This window comes from Lissotriton helveticus, chromosome 2_2, assembly GCF_964261635.1.
Source record: "Lissotriton helveticus chromosome 2_2, aLisHel1.1, whole genome shotgun sequence".
Taxonomy (NCBI): Eukaryota; Metazoa; Chordata; class Amphibia; order Caudata; family Salamandridae; genus Lissotriton; species Lissotriton helveticus.
Genome location: NC_136060.1, coordinates 165,945,877 through 165,964,684, shown reverse-complemented (window position 1 = coordinate 165,964,684; position 18,808 = coordinate 165,945,877). Strand labels below are relative to the sequence as shown.

At 47.8% G+C, this 18,808-nt stretch overlaps 1 protein-coding gene across 1 annotated transcript in view; it reads right to left on the bottom strand.

Moving 5' to 3' along the window:
• Positions 1 to 406: 406 nt before the first annotated feature.
• LOC144821643 (uncharacterized) overlaps positions 407 to 18,808 on the bottom strand; it is a 142,690-nt gene continuing 124,288 nt past the window's right edge. The window contains exons 3-5 of the mRNA XM_078678877.1: positions 3,251 to 3,340; positions 1,612 to 1,755; positions 407 to 699 (exon numbers count right to left, since the gene is read on the bottom strand). Of these exons, the coding sequence (XP_078535003.1) occupies positions 407 to 699; positions 1,612 to 1,755; positions 3,251 to 3,340 (527 nt within the window). The remainder of the gene's footprint in view (positions 700 to 1,611; positions 1,756 to 3,250; positions 3,341 to 18,808) is intronic.

The following is an 18,808-nucleotide window of genomic DNA, read 5'->3' as shown; positions in this document are numbered from 1 at the left end:
CGAAAGCACTGTCCGCTGACCTGCATGGCCAATTAAACCTTGCGATGTTGCACAACGTACATTATTTGGTGAAACAGTCCCCCCTCCACCCACCCAACAAACACAAATGAACTTCAAATGTTTTCTTTTGAAAATAACTTTGTGTCTCATTTATTTTACCATAATATAAAGAAAGATGATACAAAAATAAAATATAAATGAAATCTTACCCCACAGCTGTCCCTACCCTCCCCTAACCCCAACCAAATTTCCAAGTTCAATGTAAACCCCAACACCCAATTCCCACCCACCAACAAAAGGATTGAAAGAGGGGCAAACAAACAGGGTCCATCTCAAAGCCGGCGGGCTTTCAAGTGTTTGTCCACAATGAGCTTCACCCGCTCCTCCATTTCATCCTCGAGCCTCGCTACCCGGAGGAGAATCTTTTTTTGAAAATCACGGCACCTACACTGGCATGCATGTTGTGGGGGGGGGCGGCCGATGATGAAAAAATCCGGCGGCGGGCGGCTGCCTGACCACGGCGACGTACTCCTGCAGGCTTGGGGGCCGGGGCATTGGAAGAGGCAGCAGCTGCTGCCGCCGCCTCCTCCTCCTCCTCGGCCTGAGCCACCAGCCGGCGGTAGGCCTCAACGATGGCCTGCAGTTTCCGCTGCCGGGCCCGGACTGCCAACTCCTTTCTTGTTGGTTTTGAAGGAGTAACTATAAAGAAAGAGACAGAATTGTTGTAATCCAAAATCCCAGCAAATCAAGAACACAAAATTTATTCAACACATAGTGACACAGTACAGTAGCACTAGCAAGCAAGCTGAGTATAAAAAATTGTGTTGCATCTACGGCCTATATAATTAATTTGTTGGACTTTTTGGCACGGCATTTTAGCCTGCCCTATTAGCATGGGTGTACTTCAACGGTCACACACATACGAACAACTGTCTTTTTCATATCTCGTTTTATATCATATACTCTGCTTCCGGGAACAGTCTCAAACTAACATTAATTAACAGGGGGCAGCTAGTAGTAAATGTCTAGTAGAGACTATCATTCTTTATATCGCGCAACAAACCTTAGGTGGTTTGTGTTTCACCAGCAACGACCCATACATCCAGTCGTCCCCTCCTTCCCTTGCCTTTGGGTTTGACCAAAACACCGCTGCTGAGACTATACTAGCCACCGATATTGGGTGTGTCTCCCAACCACGCAGGCAGCTGTGTTTTCCCCTTTCCATGCTTCCACAACAACCCTTGCATCCGACTGCTATCAGCCACCTGCATTGCTGTTTCCAAAGTATCCTTCTATATTAGATGATTGGTGCTTTTTCCTTGCTCCTTTCATCATACTTAAAATCGATCTCCTTAGTGTTGTTAATCCATCGCGGTCATGTTGTGGATAAGACTTAGTCTGCCACCAACCTTTCACAGCTGAGTTGTAGTCAGATAGAAGAGGCCTGTTATTTTATCAATTCTCGCCGATGGTAATGCTAAGCATGGTAAATTCGCTAATGACAAATAAAGGTGGCGTCATATACTGTCCAGTAGAACTTCAAGTTCGAGTACAGTGAGGAAGTTTTCCCCTCTTACCAAGTAATGCGGATCACTATTGAATGTAACTTACCATCGCCCACCGCTGTTGGATCCTCCCCCACTGCTGCTGGTGCTGGTGTAGGTGCCTCTGGTCCTCCTGTCCCCTCCGGGATCGCCTCTGCTGACGCTGTGCCGCTGTCCCCGTCGGCACTGGTGGATGGTACCGGTTCTGCACCTATAAAAATAAGTACACCTTTTTAGATGGATGCACAGCCCCCATTGTACTTGTTCACCAAGAATGGAGTTCTGCAAAACAGTTAAGTACAACGTAATCAGTAGTAGTCCACATTGCATAGTACAGCAGAGTCATTTGTTTTGGTATGGTACCCAAGCTCATCTCATCTGCTACTCTAGTCCTTGGAAATTTGAACTGAACCATGTAACCTTTGTACATCAATGTATACAGTTTTGCGCATGCTACCTCGCAGCTTGTTGCGCAGTACGAGAAGACGCCTTTGAGGCCACATGATTGTTCAATGCATACACCTGAAGAGGTTGGAAAATAAAAAGGCCCGTATTTACTTTTTTTATGTGGATTGTGGAATCGAGTTTGCTTAAAAGTTACACCTTTTTTTTAGCATGACTGGAAAAAACTTGCATAAATGTATTTCATACTGTCTAACGTGCACCACTTTTGTCATTATTTTTCGGCAGATGAGAAGATTTCCTTCTACGTAGCAGAGATTTCCAGAGCTTACCAAAAAGAGGCATATGTAACCAGTATACGTTCAATGGTGAGGGGTCTCCGACATTTCCCACATTTCCCTATCGTGCACTATTAGCTGTACAAATGTAGATTACTTTATTCAGCCTTTTTTAACTCTGGATTTTTTCTGGTGGGCCCCTTGACGTATTTCACGGAACAACTTAAAAACATTGATGTTACTTAGTTACTTCTAACAAAATAAAGCTTTTGAAGTACCACATTGACTCTGAAGTATATTTTCAGTGTCTGTTGTCTTGTAGACTTACACGAGTGAGTGAGCAAAAGGGGGTTACTTAGGTTATGGATTGTGTAATAAAAAAGCATTGGGCATCTTGGTATTGGGGTTCAGGAGTGGGATAATTGAATAATTGACCAATGACTGAGCCCATATAGGTTGTTGTTCAGTGAATTGTGGGTTCCTCAGAGTTCTGTGACTGAGGTGTAAGTAAGGTCCAACCTGCCTATCACCAACATCCAATGTTCTGGTGCATACATAGTTATGTATGTGACTGCATAGAAGAATACCCACAAGAGTAGTAGTGGTATACTAATGTTTACAAAATACTAGACCAACATCTGGATGCATACTTGGTTGGTGTCAATTGGCAAAGCAGAGACATTACAGAGGAAAAAGCATAAGACAGGAGTGGACCCTGTGCCTACAGCTATTCTATCACAGATTTTTTGAAAAGATTAATACCTTAACTAAAGAGTGGGCAACAGGGCAAGCTTACCTACAGACAGTCTAATACTAGTAGTAGCACAGAGAGTCATAGCAGAGGCTCTTTGAAGGAACAGAAAGGCAGGGACAGATACCCACAATTTTGAAAACATAATGAAAATCAAAAAAGCATTTGTCAAAATTTATTTAGGAAAGAAATGTCATTAATCGGTTGGAAAAAAAAGCTCCGTTAGAAAGTTAGAGAAATATCATTGTTCCAAAAGAAAGCACTGTTGGACTTACTGGGGACAGCAGCAGGATCCTCAGTAGAGGAGCTCTGTGCCTGTGGTTCACCCGCCGACTCGGTCCCAGCCTTCTGCTTGCCCCTGGGTTCTGTGGTTCATGTAAGAAATAATAAAGAAAGAGAAAAACATTGAGTGCTGTGAAACATAGACATCATTTCAAAAACCACTGCTAGAACATTAAAAGAAACAAACATTGATCTACCATGACTACTGCCTTGCAGGATTCACTGACTGTATACTTGGAGAAAACAACTCAAATGTTCCATAAACATTCTGCTTGCAGATTACTAAGTAACACAGAGGCAGTAACACCTGAACAACACCACCGATTCAAGAATGGGGTAAGCAATTATCTGTAAGTAGGCATTTCTTTTTTATTTTTCCCAGCAAAATGCATAGATAGTTCGGCTACTGACTGAATGCTACTGCTGCTAAGCCTACCCACTCACTAAACAAACGACATCAGTTCTATGGAGGGCTGAGGCAGGGGCAGCTCTAGGCTCATGGTGGTCCTGGGCATGGAGCGTAGGTAGGGGGCCCCGGAAGAGGAGGTCGGGGTGGAGCACGGAGGCCAGTGAAGTGGGGGGAGTCAGGGTGTTTGGAAGTGGAACAGAGCCGGAGGCACCAAATCCCTGCAAGGGGCCGCCACGCAAATATGTATCCATCCATCCTCAGAGGATTATTAAATTAAGGATATATATTGATGTGGTGGCCCCTGGCGTTTGGTGGCCCTGTGCAGTTGCACAGCTTGCACATGCGAAAGCCGGCCCTGGCTGAGGCTAGCATTCATTGCCAGAGGAGGATTCATGCAGAAGAGAAGGCCGTGAAAAAAATGATACAATATGCAAACTACGTACAATTATCCATCCACCGCTATTTCACTGACGGACAAAGGAAGGACAAGACTCTATTAATAGCATTAACTAACTTCAGTTCTCTACAATAAAGAAAATCTCACATCAATAAACAGCAAAAGCTAGCGCCAAGTTGAAACAACACGCAAGAGTCAGTGAAGAAGAGCAGCACAGACCAGTGTCATACAATTACAGTAGATATAACGGAATACATCGGAAATGTAACTAGGAGCACCACTCATCGCGTTACTTATTCAGCCAAGATTTTGAAAGATACAATAACAATACTTATACTACAATAGATATATATATATATATATATATATATATATATATATATACAATTATACACACACTTTTTTTTTTGGGTAGCCACTCACCAAGACCCACGACCTCGACACCAAGCAGGTCCAAGAGGTCCTGCTCCCGGTCCAAAATGTCTGCCCAGCGGTGGGTCAGCTGATGGTGGGTACGCCGGATACCGGAGCAGCGGAAGACTGCCCGGCGCACCTTCGCCCACCGCCGGAGACGCTCTTCAATCTGGTAGCCGGAGCCGGGCCTGCCCTGCCCGCCTGCTGCCAAGGTCAAGGGGAGGTGGCGCTGGAGAAAAAAGACCAGGGCAGCCACCTCCTCCTCCCCAAAAAGTTGGCGGGCCGTCACCCCTGAGTGGCGCATTCTGCCGCAAGGCAGCCGGGTTTTTTTGGGCACAGGCTCCTTGCCCTTTGAGCCGCCGATGCTGCTGGCGCCCTTCACCATGGTTCTGGGTGGAGGGGAGAAGAAAAGTTCAAGACAAAAAGGTAGGGGAAAGAAGAAGCAAGGTAAAAGAAGGAAGTAAAATAAAACAATAGAAAAGTTGAAAAAAAGTTGTAAAAGTAGAAAAAAAATGAAAAATATAAACCTAGGCACAGAGAGAGATAGGTAATAACTAAAGAAAGTTCGAAAAAGTGGGTAAAAAGATCAGGATTGAAGAGATATCAGCTAGATGCAAAAGTAGGCCCAAAACCATAGCCAGAGTGTGAAATCCAAGATGGCTGCGCCCGTCGCGACCGCGTGGGTAGGTTCGCGCGATATTTAGCGCGATCACGCACTTTTGTAGTGCGAACGAGAAGATGAGTTCCCGAACATGTCTTGCACAATGCGAACACGTGACTTGTGACCCGGAACAGGAAATAAGGGAACGCAAGCGGGCGGGACAAACCTCTTGGGTAACTTAGCGCGCTAGCCATCCCGAGCATGCAGGCAGCGCCCCGAACACGCGCACCGCGCTCCCGAAGACGAAAAACGGCACGCGAACGGGTCTAGCAAGCAACTACGCATGTCCGCGGAGCTACGCGTAGCTCGCGGAGTGCAAGTGTGTCTTCGCGTAGCTCCGCGGAGTGCGGCTCCGCGAACTACTCCCAGGGTTAGTTCAAAGCCCTTCAGGAAATTATTTGACACATGCTTTATTTGTCTAAAATAATGCTTTGCAAAAACATCCTCATTAGACCAGTCAACCGCTTACAAAATTTCCTCCTGTCGACCACTAGACAAATATAACTTACTTGCCATTGCCCCTTGTAAAGAATGTGATTGTATCTCTTCACATTAATGCCACTTTCCTTCATAATATTCTTAAACCATCTAGCAATAGTTTTTGTGCTCACACAGCCATATGGTTTCACGTACGATATCAATAACTGATCTTCTCCATGTTTTCTGAACTCCATAACTCTACTCTTATATTCCTTCATACATTCCACTACACACAAATTCTTTTTCTCAGGCAATTTTAGAGAAAAAATGGACTCTGACATTGTCTTTGTCTTCCTCCAAATCACAAAATACACTCCATCTGAACCTAATATTTTATTACATACCTCTAATGCTTTCACATCTGAAACTCTCCTGCATTACACTAAACCCAACAAAGTTGCCAACTTTTCAGAAAGTCTCTTTAAATCCAAATATCTATTTGCAGGTCACCGCAAAAACAATGTCAACACAGCATTTACAACCCACAACACACTATAACCTTTAGGATATCTTCTCAATCTCATACACTTTAGAACTCTACACACCAGAACATTTCTGCCCACTGTCTTGCCATTGACAAGCACATGTCCTGCTAATGCTGATGACCTGTAACAATTAATAGTACGATACCCTTATCCTTCCTCAAACCTCTCCACCAAAACATTTAGCAGCTGAACTATAGGAGCCTCCACGGGATCCCAAATACTTTCCATGCTCCAACAAGACTATATTCTCCAAATCCCTTTAACCCTTCTCCTGATTCCAGCAGCCCATGATTCCTCAGCAACCCTGTAGCCCTACTAGAAAGTTCCTTGAAACAACTAGATCTTGGGATATCCTCCTGATAAGAAGGTTCAGCATCTTGCTCTGAACTAAAAGATGTTCCTCTTCTTCTGCATTTCATAGAAGACCTTCTCTCGCTGGTATCAAAAAAGATTCTATACATGCTAACTCCATTACTGACGGGAACCAGACCTGAGACACCCAAAACGGCATCACTAACATTATTTGACATCATTCCTCACCTTCAAAAGAACTCTCTGGGGCATATTCTCAAGGATGCATCGTCAAGTTATCTGCACTTTATCGCAGCCAAAGTTGCAATAAAACTATTGTCCTATTCACAAGCTGGTGATAACAGCCCATATCACCAGTTTACCTGTGATAGCTGCCACAAAAAACATCGCCCAGATGACCCCGGCAACTATTGCTAATGAGATACAGAGTAGGTTTCCCGTGCCAAAAGCTGAGACAACACCACTCTGCAACATTCTAAACGACAAGCCAGATCAGCGAGAAGATCTCAAAAAATGCGACAAGGCACGTTAGCAGCAGGAAATTAACACCTGCTCTGACCTGGTCTAAAGTCGGACTAAAGTCGGACAACAGCCTGCACCAGAAAAGGGATCCCAGGCCAGAGCCACACCTGAAGGGCAACAGATGCCATGGAGCCACTGATCATGCAGGCCGGACACCCATGAGGGCCACAATACCCACTGCCACCACCCCATGCCCCCCTACTCCCCAGACCCCACCGCCCCACTCCGGATCAACACTGATGCAGCGCAGACAAAGACAGCGACCTTCAGAAAATGCACTAACCGCACAGACAAAACACCAGAGAATGTTATTGCCCACTACAGGCTCAAAGGGACCATCACACTGACCACCATTGCGCACAGGCCGACGGTACCAACACAGCTGACAAACAACATCCCACCTCAGACAAAGCTGCTGGCCGTGCTGCATGTGTTGGCCTCTGGTACCCTCCAACAACAACCATCGGAGTCGAAGGAGTCTCACAGCCAGCCGAATCCAAGTTCCTCATAACGGTTGTGGATGACATTATCAGCTTGGTAACCCACTATCTATCTTCCTCCACACTGCGCAGGAACAGCTGGAGACCAAGCAAGGCATCTATGCCATCACTGGCTTCCCGCATGTGTCAGGGGGCAGTTGACTGCACACATGTCCTACTTGTGCCCCCTGGCAACACTGCACGCAATAACCACAACAGAAAGCACACCGATTCCATCGATGTTCAGGCAATAGTGGACCACCGGGGAATCTCCACCAACGTCCATGCCAACTACCCATGCAGTGTGCATGATTCCTACATCTTCTGAAAGTCCATCATCAACCAGCACTACCAGGATAGCACCTAGGGAAATGCACTGCTCGTTGGCAAGTACCAAACGAACACACCAAACACCTCAACTCCACAATCATGCCACTCACAACACTGGGAATACACATGTTGCAAACTCACATACAACATGCCCACCCACCAGACACAACAGCACAACTTACTGTGGGAACCTGGGCCAGCCATGTACATACGCCATCAACTGCATGGCACCTCAGCCACACGATAGCAGATTGTGGGAAGAGGTAGGGACCAGGCATGTGAGAAGGTGGCAAGTGACCCATGAATGAGGATATACACAATGCCAAGTGTGGCGTGGATGTGATGGCCAGACTGCAGTATGCAGATCACACACATATTCATGTCGACATACACTGCTGGTGTTTGGAGTTTAGTGGACAGTGGACGCAACCATGTCACCCCAGCCAGTGGGGAAGCTTGGGGAAATTTAGCTTATTACATCCCCCCCTTTCAGTGTGAGCAGAGTGGGCTGGCCTGACGTACAACAGGCCAGCGTAGGGGTGTGAATATAAAGCACATAACTCTGTGCGTGGTTCTCTTCCGGTATGCCCAACGTGTCTGCCAGGGCGGTGCCTCTCACCCTGCCACGAGGCCGATGCCGTCGCCTAATCGGTGTTGCCTGCGATCCTGTGCACTTCCTGCACCCCGTGCTGCTGGTCCCCGAACCCGTCGTGCCCACCCCTGCGCAACCAGGCCTCAATGCTCACCTACCGACACCGGCGTGTGTCAAAGAGGGCCCACCACATGCCGGTGCAAGCTCCAAGCCCGAGGGCCGCAATCCTGGCAGCCTCCTCAGACCATCACGGCCTCCGCAGCACAGGCCCGCAGTACTCCTTTCTCTTTGACGTACTCCAACGGCATACACAGAGGACTAGTATGTCACACATTTGAAACTGAGTCTTCATTACACTGTGGCAGAGAACATTATTTATGGCAGAGTTTATATCACTATACTCCCTTCGATGTGGTACCACCAAGTCTGTGAATAGCATTCGAACTACACATGTCTGTGGGCCCACATGGACTACTGCCCTCGAGCCACACTGCGCTCGAATAGGTCACACATTTGGAACTGAGTCTTGCTTTTCAATGGCATAGTACATATCATTGCACGCACGGAGAGGTGTAAGAGGATGACGCGTTTCAGTCAGGAGGAAAAAAGGATCATCGTTACGGAGGTGATCGAACCCTACCGTCAACTGTGGGCCACTGCTGACCGCCTCCTCCGGCCTACACTGCGGTTGAGTAGGTCACACATTTGGTACTGAGTCTTGATTTAGCAATGGCAGAGTTCATATTCTTGTTCCGGCATCATTGCAGACTGCATCCCCTCTCAGCCCCGGTGCCACTAAGTCTGTTCCCCGAAATTCATGGACACTCCCTGGTTGAACTTTGGTGGCATCTGAGTCTACGGACTGGGGTTGTCTTCATCCTCATGTAGCTGATACCGACTTGCTGGTAATAACGAGGCTGTAGCATTCCACTCCTCAATTTGCGACTTCCGGATGGCTTCTGCCCTCTGCATCATGCCCTGCAGGACACCTTCCACTGTCACCCGCAACCCTCCGCCACATTCACCTTCGACATTGATGAGGGCCCGCTCAGTCCGCGTGGCCCTACCTCAGTGCGCCGCAAGTTACCATCCCGTGGCGGTGTGCCAGCGGCAGTACATCCAGGGCCACTAACTCTGTGCAGCTCAAGTCAGGGACCCTATCTTCTGAGATATTGGATGGCCTCTGAGACGATGGCCTTGGGGTCATTGACGCTATGTGAATGTGGCCCTGTGCTGTCCGCTGCCCCCGGCTTCAACTGCGGTCCACCAGGGCTCACACATCAAATCAAATCCTGACCGGCCATGACGTCGCATCATCGCAGGAGGCACACGCCACCACCCCCAGGACCACCTTCAACTGCCAACTGCCAGAGTTGAAACATTCTTACTGGCAGACTAACGGAGTTGCTTACACCTGTCGTGGATGCCATCATCTGCCTGATGCCCTGCTCAACACTCCAGGTGCCACTAACTCCGTGCACCACAACCCATGGACCGTTACTGATTGAGTTTTGTGCTGTGGAGAGGTTACGCAGCAATGTCACCTCAGTCAGTGTGGGAGACCTGGGACGATGATGAGGAAGATGATGCAGGTGTAACACACCCCACTGCAGCTTCATCAGGAATATTCCGGAGGGACACAATCCTAGACAATTTCTTCACATTAGCGTGCTCAGCTCTTACTCCCCAACCTCATGGACACTTCTGTTTGCATATTGGGTGACCTCTGTACTTGCTCCGGCTACCTCCATGATGCTCTGCAGTTGTCTCTGTTTTGCTGATGTTTTCAGCTTCCTTTTTAATAGTGTACACTGTTCAAGTTGTTGCCAGCACCAACCACTCTGTGAGGGCTGGCTTACACTCACTACACATCCAGCATAAGCGTCACTGTATATGTGGCCCTGCCAATAAAGGGGCTGGGCGCACGTGCCCGTAGCCAGTTCCACAAACTATCTGCGTCTGTCCGTGTGTTCACAATATATGCATGAGGGCCCCGGGCCCTACAACATTACATTGTGCTGTATACAGCAGACGCAAACATGTCACCGCAGGCAGCGGGTTAGACCTTGGACATGTAGCTTTGTTGTCACCCACTCAATACGTAAGAGGAGTGGACTGGGCCGTCCTCCACAGGTCCAGCGTGGGTGTGTGAATGATAATTGCGTGCCTCTGGGCGTGGTTAAGTACTGGAAATGTGCAAATACATGTGTCTCTGTCGCAGTGTGGGTCTCCTTTGTTGGGTGTAGATGGTCCCTGAAGGGAATTAGACAGCCACGTATGTGACCTAGTTCGTCTTCCATAGGTTCGGACCCCACACGCACCTGTTCAGACACCTCCTTTTGGCATTCTGGCACCTGGCATTGGAATGCCAGGTGTGCCTCGGTGAAGTGTTGGGAGCCAGCCGTGCTGGCGGGTGCTTCCTGCTGTGTGGTATGTGCAGAGGTTTGGTTCTCCTCTATGTAGCTTAGCTGCCCTGGTCCTGGTGGTGGGTTGTCTGGGATGTCAATTAGCTGTTGTAGGGCACCGGAGTTGAAGGTGTGGTGGTCCTCTCCAGTATCTGCTGCAGGTGTTGTTTGTCCCTGTGCAATGTGAAGGGGGGATGCATGTTGACATTGTGTTGACATGTATGTTGGCGCATTGTTCTTGTTTACATGCAGAATGTATGATAATGTACATTGTGACTGTTTGGGAGGTGCTGGATTTTGATGCGTGACAGTGGACATTTGGACTACATGACGCATGTGAGGTTCCATCTCAGAGTTTCCTTCTCTGATAGATGTAGTTGGCCTGTTTCTGCGCATGGGCGGAACCAGTTGTGTCCTCTGTTCTGCAGTGTCGGGGTTGTGCATTTTACCACATTGTCGTTAATGTGGATGTGCTGTTATTGTGATGTGTGTGTGCTGCAGTGTGCCACGGGGATCAGGGACATGATCCTGGGTCATTGTGGGTGTGCAGTGTGCTACACATCGTTGTGCATGTGTGTCATTGTGCCCATCTCCCATCGTCCCCCCAGTCCCTGGTCATTACTCACCCTGTTGATGTTGTTTCAGGTCCTATCAAGCTGTGTCCGGACTCCCAACTCCTTGCACCGTCTCCACACTGATGACAGTGGCCTCCGTTTCCTCGAGCTCCTCCTCTGGCCCTGGACTCCCACCTCCTGTCACCGTTGCTGCCTTCCTGTTGGCAGCAGGTTTGTGCTTGGTTTTGCTTTTTACATCATGCCAGCACCTCTTAGCCTCCTTCATTGACCTTCTCGACACTTCGTCTGCATTCACGTTATTCTAATCGTAGGTCAGTTGATGGTAGTGCTCTATCACCTCTGTGACGCTGATGTGGTTTTCCTGTGGACCGCACCCCGTCTTCCTCTCCCTTTTTTCCTTGGCCTTCCCTGACCCCATTGTTCCTTGCTGGTGGTCTGTGCGGCTTGTGGGGTTCGCATTGACCTCTGCACTCGGTCTGGGTGCATCCATGGTGCTACGTGGTTTATTTATGTTTCCCTTTGTTTTTGTTCTGCTTTTATGGTGCCTTTTCCCGCTTGACGCGTGGGGATTGCAGGCCTGTCGCTGGTTGTTGCTATTTTTTTTATCACGATTGGCCTCATCACAACTTTTTTTGTGTTCCTGTTTCACATTTTTGCTGCGTTGCGTTGGGTTTATCGCGGACATTTGATGCGTTATCCTGGGCCTATCGCATGGTACCACCGAGTTGTGAATGCTATGTTAACACAGCGTTCTTTTCCCATGATAGACTGCAATAAGGAGAGTTGCGTTAAGCTGATTTTGCGGTAATTATCACACGTTCTTGAGCATTTCCCCCTCTGTATCATTGTAAATGGGTGTAAAGTATAAGCCCTTCTACCTTACCAAATCTGCTGGAATGCGTCTACCGCTGACGCCAAAGGATCCAGCCTCCAGCTATAAAAATTCTCTACCTGATCGGTCAAACGACTAACAAATAGATCCACTTCTAGAGGACGCCACAACTTGTCCAGCCTCCAAAAACATTTTATATCCAATTTCCAATCACTGTAGTCTCTCAAATGCCTTGAATTCCAATCTGCGGTCTGATGTAAATCCTGCATTCACTGCAATCTTGTGTTCCAAACAAAAAATCCCTAAATCCTTTGCTAAACTCACCAATCCTCTGGGACTTGTTCCCCCCAGTTTTTTGATATATGTTACTGCTGACACATTGTCCATCCTTATCAATGCAGTCCGACCCCCTAGACTCTTCCTGAAACTTTTTAATGCATACAATCCCGCAGTTAACTCCAAACAGTCTACATGATCGAATTACTCCTCCTTTGACCAAACACTGACTGTCTGTTGAAGTCCTAACCGTGCTCCCCATTCATTCAAACATGCATCTATCTTTAAAACAAAATCTGGTGAACTTCCAAAAATTGCTCTTCCATTCCAAGCGTTCGTATTCTTTATCCACCATATTTACTCCTCCTTCGCCTCTGCAATCAAAGAAATCCTGTCTCCTTACCATAATCTTTTCCTTAACGCCTCCCCTTTCAACCTCTGTAAACCTCGATAATGAAGTGGGCCTGGAAAAATTGTTGAATTGAAGAGGACAACAAACCTACTATCCTCGCCAATTCCCTCAAAGTCAAAAACTCTTTCCTCATACTCTGACTGATCTCTCTTTTTATCATCTGCACCTTCTTTTCTGGTAGTAAAATCAAACTTCCCACTGTATCTACATGAAAACCCCAAAATACCATCCTTTGAGATGGTTCCTAAACTGATTTCTCTTCGTTCACCAAAAAAACCTAAGTCCTTCAGCTTCACCAAAACTTGTTTCAACTCTTTCCTTAACTCCTCCTGATCTTGTGGCATTAACAGAATATCGTCCAAATATATTATCAATACACAACCCCCTCTGATGAAAATGAGACACAACCACCCTTATCACCTTCAAGAAACACCAAGGTGCCGAAGATAGGTCATACGGAAGACACTGAAAATGGTAGAGAATCCTCCTCCATCTGAATGGTAGGAATTATACCAAATACCTGTTCAGTTCTCGCAGGTTTATAACTGGCCTCCATCCTTCGTCTTTAATAAAAATATATTGCTCACAAATCCCTTTGCAGATTCCTCTACGTGCTCTATTGCACCCTATTGTATTGAATTGAAGATTCTATCTCTAAATCTACAACCAACTCCTGTTCTCATGACATTCTTACTTCCCTTTTTTCCTCTGTTTGATTAAGGCAATCTGTAAATTCTATCACATACCCTCGTATTTCATCTAATACCCAAGGACCCTGCCTTATTTCTTTCCGTTCCTCTGTGAAAAATCTCAGACGTCACCCTACTATTGCATGGATAAAACCAGAAGAAATCTCCATACTCACCTTGTCCTGCACCTTGCAACTGGCCTTGTCCTCTTGCAAATCTTCCTTGGCCTGCTCTACCTAATCTTCCTGTTAGGGTAAAATCCAGTGGCCGATTTGAAACCTCTACCTCTAAATGTTGCCATACTGGGAATAATACTGGGAACCAAACTGGGACCTTTGAACTCCTTGACCAGTAGTCTGTCCCCTTCTACAGGCCATGTCAAAAACACCACTTACAAATACTTAGGGCCCCATTAGGATGACGGGCGGACATTGTCCGCCCGCCACCCTATCGGAGAACGGGACCGCCCGTCATAAGGGCGGGGGTCCCGTGGGGGGAATTAGGATGTACCCGCCACTGTGGCGGGCACATCCTGTAGTTTTAGCATTGTGGCGGGCGGTGCACTCTGCACCGCCCGCCACAATGCAAAAATGCTTTTTCGCATTTGCATATGCAAAGCGGCAGGCACCGCGCGGTGCCCGCCGCTTTGCATATGCAAATGTGGGGGGGTACCATAGGTACCCCCACTGTCCTCCCCCACCTCTGCCTACACCAGGGGGGTCCGCAGGGGGCCCCCGCAGCAAACACCACCTGCCTATCCGTGGCGGCATTGCCGCCGCGGAAAGGCACCTATAGCTCTGCATCGTAACATGGCTGGCGGTGTCCATTGGACACCGCCACCATATTATTCCCATTCCGCCGCGGTCGCAAGGCGACTGGGGCGGAAAACAGGCGGGCGGTGTTTTTCACCGCCGCCATGCCCCCCGCCATCCTAATATGGCGGGGGGCATTTGGGCTTGCGCTGTCGGGCGGATTGCCTCCGCCAGGCCGGCAGTGGCCACCGCCAGCCTGGCGGAGGCAATCCGCCCGACATCGTAATGGACCCCTTAATGTTTCCTGGTGCCTTGTCTAAGTCAGTGAAAGTATATACATATTTCCCAATACTTTTCACAAGACCTTCTCCGAAAAGCAATACTTTAGCCTCCTCACTGGTTTCCTTCTGTGCCATATCCTCAAGTTTGAGATTTATTTTCATAAGGATTGCCCTTCTTCTCTCCGTGAAAAATCCAGCATTAGTGTTGCCAAGCATGATCATAGCTCACTGGCTCCATCCTCTAAGCAAATCTATGTCAACTTTCTCCTTATTAACATAAGCTTCCTCTGCTATGTCTAATATTCGGGCCAAAGGACCCACAACATCGAAAAGTTTGTCCTGGCAAATCTTTAAAGACCTTTCCAATCCCTTTCTTGGGTCCCTGCCAAGACGAAACAAGAAGCTAATGAGCTCGGATCTAAATTTGGTGTATTTTACCTTTTCGTCTATCACTGGCCTTGCACATTCCACACTCAATACTCCGCGTTTCCCTATCTAAGGGTTTGCAAATCGATGATTTAATAAACTTCCCAATGTGGTCCATAGGCCACCAATCACCATACCGTGGGTGTTTATTATTCAAAGGAGTAAAAATCTCTCCCCCACACGGGTCTTTAATAGTATATATTGAACATGACCCTTCCACATTCTCGAAATCCTCATCAAACTCATCATCCTGATGTAAGTCCAAAATATACTCATACAAATCTTTCTCATCATCTACATCAGTTCTGTTCATCTCTCCCCCGATATTCCCTTCCTTTTCTGTGCCACCATGGGCAATCTTCCATGTTAGCCTCTAAGAACACCTTTTCTTTGTGCGCCCCCACGGACACCCATCTTTGCGGTGACCATCAAGTCATCCTATCTCCTTTTTGACAACCAATGTCCTCAACATGTCTCGTCTTTTTTGTTTCCTTCTTACCACTTACACCTTCTCTTTCAGAAAGTGAAAAATATTCTTCTCCACACTTAAACTCTCTTTTCCTACTCTTAAGAACACCATCCACAGCTTCCCTTACCTGTTTCATCATCTCATGTTGAATAAGTGTCTTCACAACCTCATCATTTACGATTTCTCCTGTGACCTGGAACTCTTCACTCTGTTCCTCAGTCATAATCTCTGATTAAAACCCAAATTACTTTACTCTTACCAAAAAAATCAAACTCCTTCCACCTACCCTGTGACCATGAAAAATCAAAATCTGCCAAGCATTCCTAAATGTCCTTCATTTCAACCGCCTCCACGCTAGCATGTTTTATTTATTTCCTATTCAAAACAGCCCAAACTAAAATGGCTTCATTTTTCTTGTGTGAGTGTGCTAAAACTCACGTGCAGACTCCTTGCGCTGCGATATCCCAGAATGCGCGAGCAAGGGGCTCCAGTCCGGGAGCTCCGACTTGTGTGCTCATTCCTAATTTAACTTTCACGAGCTGTGCTCATAAGTCCGTCACTTGAACCATCAATGATTCTGCAATGAGGAGTGCTTGCACAAGCCACGAGCCGCACTCGCATGCACCAGTTGATGCAGACCGTCAACCAACAGGTAAACATGCGTCAAGTGCCTGTGTCAACAAGCTCTTATGTAAAACGGTTCCTGTTCATCACAAAGAAACGTTATTAAACAAATTATAAAATGCGAAAAGCCAAACCGTAAGAATTTTTTTTAGCAAACCTTCATTCTAGACAATAAATCAATCACAGCCACGCTTCCATAAATTAGAAACAACCCACATATATATACATATATATCAATTCGTACTCATAAAAAAAGCATTGTTTTGTTTTGATAATCAGTTTTATTGATTTTAAATGAACACATATGCAGCAATAAAACACAGCCAGATTTTCGCACAGTGAGCACCACAAAACAGTGACAGATAAAACAGGGGGGACTAATGCCCCCACGTACATGAGTCCGACTAGGAATACCAAGCGACAATGTCCACAACCATGTCCATAGGAAAGCCTCAAGAAGTTCAGTCTTCTACCACCCCAATCCTTTTACCCCACACCCGTCTAAACTTTTTAGTGCAGCCGTGGGCAACAAACATTGGGCAGTCCTGCGCTGCACACCAATCTACCCCTCTGCACCACGGTATCATGGAAGGGGCCATCGGATCCAGCCAAATCACTGCAATATCTCGTTTAGCTACCATCAGAGCCGTGGTGAGATGAAGCTTCTCTGCCCTGGTCCAGTCCAACCCATCAGTAACACCCAAGAGTATGGTCATCGGGTTCAGTGGGACCTCCCAGCCGAGGACCTCGGTAAGTTCCGCAGTCACTTGCTCCCAGCAATGCGTAATAGTGGGACAGAGCCATACCATGTGATATAAATCTGCTTGGGGGCAGTGACAGCTGGGACAAGAAGCAGCAGGCCGAAGCCCAGAGCGATGAAGGCACAGTGGCGTGAGGTAGGCCGTGTGTAAATAGTATATTTGAACTAATCGGAGCTGCGCTGAAGCTGTAACTATTTTAGGGGCCCTCAGCACATCCCTCCAATAAGAGTCATTTAAAGGATCAATCCAACCCTCCCACTTATCTCGGAGAGAGGAGAGGCAATTGGGGGTGGTATTTGTGAGGGAACAATAAATGCGGGAAATCCCCCCTTGCCCCAAATTGCCAGTCATAACCTGTGCTTCAGGTGGGCTATATTCGGGCAAGGAGGTGCCCTCCCAGATGTGCATATGGAATGCATGGCGCAGCTAAAGAGAGCAGTAGAACTGAGAGGCATGGAGGGAATACCGGGTCTGCAGGTCTGAGAATTTACAAATGTGGCTCTCGCTCCAGACATCCCCCAGCTGAGAAAGTCCGATGAGGTCCTAGGCCCTAAAACCAGAGAGAGTGGCAACGTCTTTGTGCTGTGTTTTGCACCACAAGGGGGTATATTGGGTTAATCTGCCTGACCAGTGGGTGTGGTGCAGGGCGGCACGCCAGGCCAAAAACACCCCACGAGTAACTTCTGGCAGAGTGTGGGGGATAGCAGTTCCGTAGATCATTCCTTGAATACCGGAGAAACTCAGGGCATGCAATTCCAGGCGGTAGGCCAGTTCCCCCCAGCCACCATTGAACCAATCATGTACAGTAAGATTCCTGCATACATTGAGGGCCAATCTCCGCCTCCGACCCCCCCCCACAGGAATATAGTGGCCAAGCCATCCATCTCTCGGAACCAGGACCGCGAGAAGGCAAGGGGCATGTTTTGGAGCATATAGAGGAAACTGGGCAGAACCATCATCTTAAAAAGAGCGATACTGCCCATAAGGTTCAGTGGCAGCATTTGCCATCGAAGGAGATCAGCGCAAACCCGTTTCACCAGAGGGCTGACGTTGAGAGACCAGGCGAGATCAGGAAGGAGCGTCACCCAGATCCCCAAGTACTTGAACGACTGCCGCCAAAGAGGGATCGAGGACTGCCAATCCTGGCTGTGTTCAATCTGAGACCAGAGACACACTCCAAGAGGTGTAGGGTTCTGAGACATTGAGGCCCCGAGCAGGCTGGGTGCGACAGAAAGATCAGGACGTCGTCGGCGTAGAGAGCAATCATGTCCTCCGCCATTACAGGCCATTGCCACCCTTTGAGTAGCGGGTCCGCGCGAATGAGAGAGGCAAAGAGCTCCATTGCTAATGCGAAAAGGAGGGGTGAGAGTGAGCAACCTTGCCTCGTGCCTCTCCCAATGGGGAAGGGGCATGAGAGAGCTCCGTTAACCATCACCTGGGCACGCGGCTTGCAGTAAAGGGTCTTGACCAGATTACGAAAGGAGGCCCCAAAGCCCATCTCCGACAACACTGCCCCCAGATACCGCCAGTCCATGGAATCAAATGCTTTCTCAAAATCCACGAGGACCAAAGAGAGATAAGGTGTAAGTTGTTGTCAGTGTGCCAGAGCAAGGTAGAACCATCTGAGGCAGTGCCTGGTACCCCGGGCGGGCATAAAGCCGCATTGGTCCATCTGGACCAATGTGTTTAGGTGAGTGCGTATGCACTGTGCTAAAACTGAAGCAAATATTTTGAGTTCCGAGTTGATCAGGGAAATAAGGCAGTAATCAGAGCAGTGCCTCACGGTACAGTGCCAGAAGATGGGGGATCAGCATGTCCCAGTAAGATGCGTCGAACTCCTGTGGGAGGCCATCTGGTCCAGGCGTCTTACCCGCCGCAATGCGAGAGATAGCATCATTAATTTCTTCCGGAGTAATCGGGAGATCAAGGCCCTCCGCTTCAGCGTCAGTGAGCCACGGGAGGGGGAAT